Raw genomic sequence first — 1,828 nt, forward strand, 5'->3', positions numbered from 1 at the left:
CAGGTCTGTTGACTGCCTTGTTTCGGGTCCGATGACTGACTGGTTTAGGGTTTGATCACGGACTGGTTTTGGGTCCTATGGCTTACTTGTTTTGGGTCAGGTGACTGACTGGTTTTGGGTGCGATGACTGCCTGGTATCGGGTGCGATAACGGACTGGTTTCGGGTCCGATCACGGACTGGTTTCGCGTCCGGTGACTGACTGGTTTCGGGTCCGATGACTGACTGGTTTAGGGTTCGATCACGGACTGGTTAAGGGTCCGATGACTGACTGGTTTTGGGTCCAATGGCTGACTGGTTTCTGGTGCTTTGACTGACTGGTTTTGGGTCCAATGGCTGACTGGTTTCTGGTGCTTTGACTGACTGGTTTTGCATCGTTGCAGTTCTGGAAGTCCAACCCCAGCATCCTGGCGGTGCAGAGATCAGCGATGCTCAGGAAGCAGCAGCAGCAGCAGCAGCAGAGACGAGGCTCCTCCCACAGCGGGTCAGACGAGGTCAGTGCTCCTTCAGGATCCTTGGTGGAACCCGGTTGGTCCGTTCATCTAAGGCGGGGGATCCCAGCCCGGCCCCCCCAGGGCCCCCGTCCTTAAAAGAACAGATAATCAACAATTAACCAGATAAATCGTTAAATCATTTAGTAATGGATCAATGGTTCCCCGGATAGAGACTCTCAAACACCTTTAGCTGATCCCACCTAGAGCAGGAAGTATAAAAATAGATCAGCGTCATTAATCAGTCAGTCTGCTCTATGCAGAGGAACAGTTTTAGTTTATAAAAAAATTATCTTTAGGAATATTCTAATGAATCCATTAGCAGAATAACCATGGCGGTAGAAACTGGCCTATAGTTCTGATTGATGGTAATGTGAAATGGATGCATGACTAGAGGCTCATGCTTCTACCCAACCAGGTAGAAGCACTCCACCTGCTGCTCCACCTGCTGCTCCTCTGCTGCCTGCAGGTGGAGCAGCAGGTGGAGCTGCTCCACCTACCGGCAGAGGATGCTCCTTCCAGGACATTAAGCCTGGCTTTAAACCAGGATATAGGGCAATAACTGCTGCTGCAGTCCTCAAACTAAAGCCAGGCTGATTTCAACCTGTGTTGCTAAAAAGCATCAAAACACAAATGCCTCATGTGGTCACGGTTGCTTGGCAACCAAAGTGACAGTGAGGCAATGGCAGGGCTGGTGCTGAAGGCTGGACCGTTCACAGCTGATCACTTCCAGCCATCGTTTTTCAGGCCTTTGTGAAGCGGTTTGGGACGGGTCGGCCTGGTAAATGACCCGTCCTCCCCTCTGATCCAAAGCGGGTCTACTGCGGCCTCAGCCGTCTGCCGTTTGAGATTTGGGTCAGAGGTGGATGCAGGTTGTAGTGTTGCAGGCGGCCCAGTTTCAGGGTTCTGACATCATTCTCCTGCTTCCATTAGTCCAGCGGCTTGTTGACCCGGTAACAGCCTGACACTGTGGCCTTTTGTTTTCCAGGACTCTTCCAGTAGTGATGAATCTGACACCTCGAGCGGATCCAAGAAGAGAGGGAATTCTGGCTCGTCCAACTCTGGATCGGGTTCTGGGAGTGATTCCGGCTCCGACTCTTCAGCAGAAGAAAACAGCAATGAAACTGCATCTGACTATGAGCCGAGTCTGAAATTTAAGAGCAGAAAACCTCCGACCAAGTAAGTGGGTGGAGTCAGTGGGATCATCCTGTCATTTTAGTTATTAGTCTTCAGTTATTTCCATCTTTAACAGCACTTAGCACTGTATTAATATTATTATTATTATTAGCATTCTAATGTTTTCAAATACCATTTATCATAACTTCCTCCATTTACATGG

At 49.6% G+C, this 1,828-nt stretch overlaps 1 protein-coding gene across 1 annotated transcript in view; it reads left to right on the forward strand.

Annotated features, from left to right (window-relative positions):
- Window positions 1–379: 379 nt before the first annotated feature.
- Window positions 380–1,828, forward strand: part of LOC107080792 (chromodomain-helicase-DNA-binding protein 1-like) — a 5,274-nt gene continuing 3,825 nt past the window's right edge. The window contains exons 1-2 of the mRNA XM_015368996.1: window positions 380–492; window positions 1,478–1,668. Of these exons, the coding sequence (XP_015224482.1) occupies window positions 427–492; window positions 1,478–1,668 (257 nt within the window). The 5' untranslated portion in view covers window positions 380–426. The remainder of the gene's footprint in view (window positions 493–1,477; window positions 1,669–1,828) is intronic.

This window comes from Cyprinodon variegatus, unplaced genomic scaffold (assembly GCF_000732505.1).
Source record: "Cyprinodon variegatus isolate N-32 unplaced genomic scaffold, C_variegatus-1.0 Scaffold2327, whole genome shotgun sequence".
In the NCBI taxonomy this organism is placed as follows: Eukaryota; Metazoa; Chordata; class Actinopteri; order Cyprinodontiformes; family Cyprinodontidae; genus Cyprinodon; species Cyprinodon variegatus.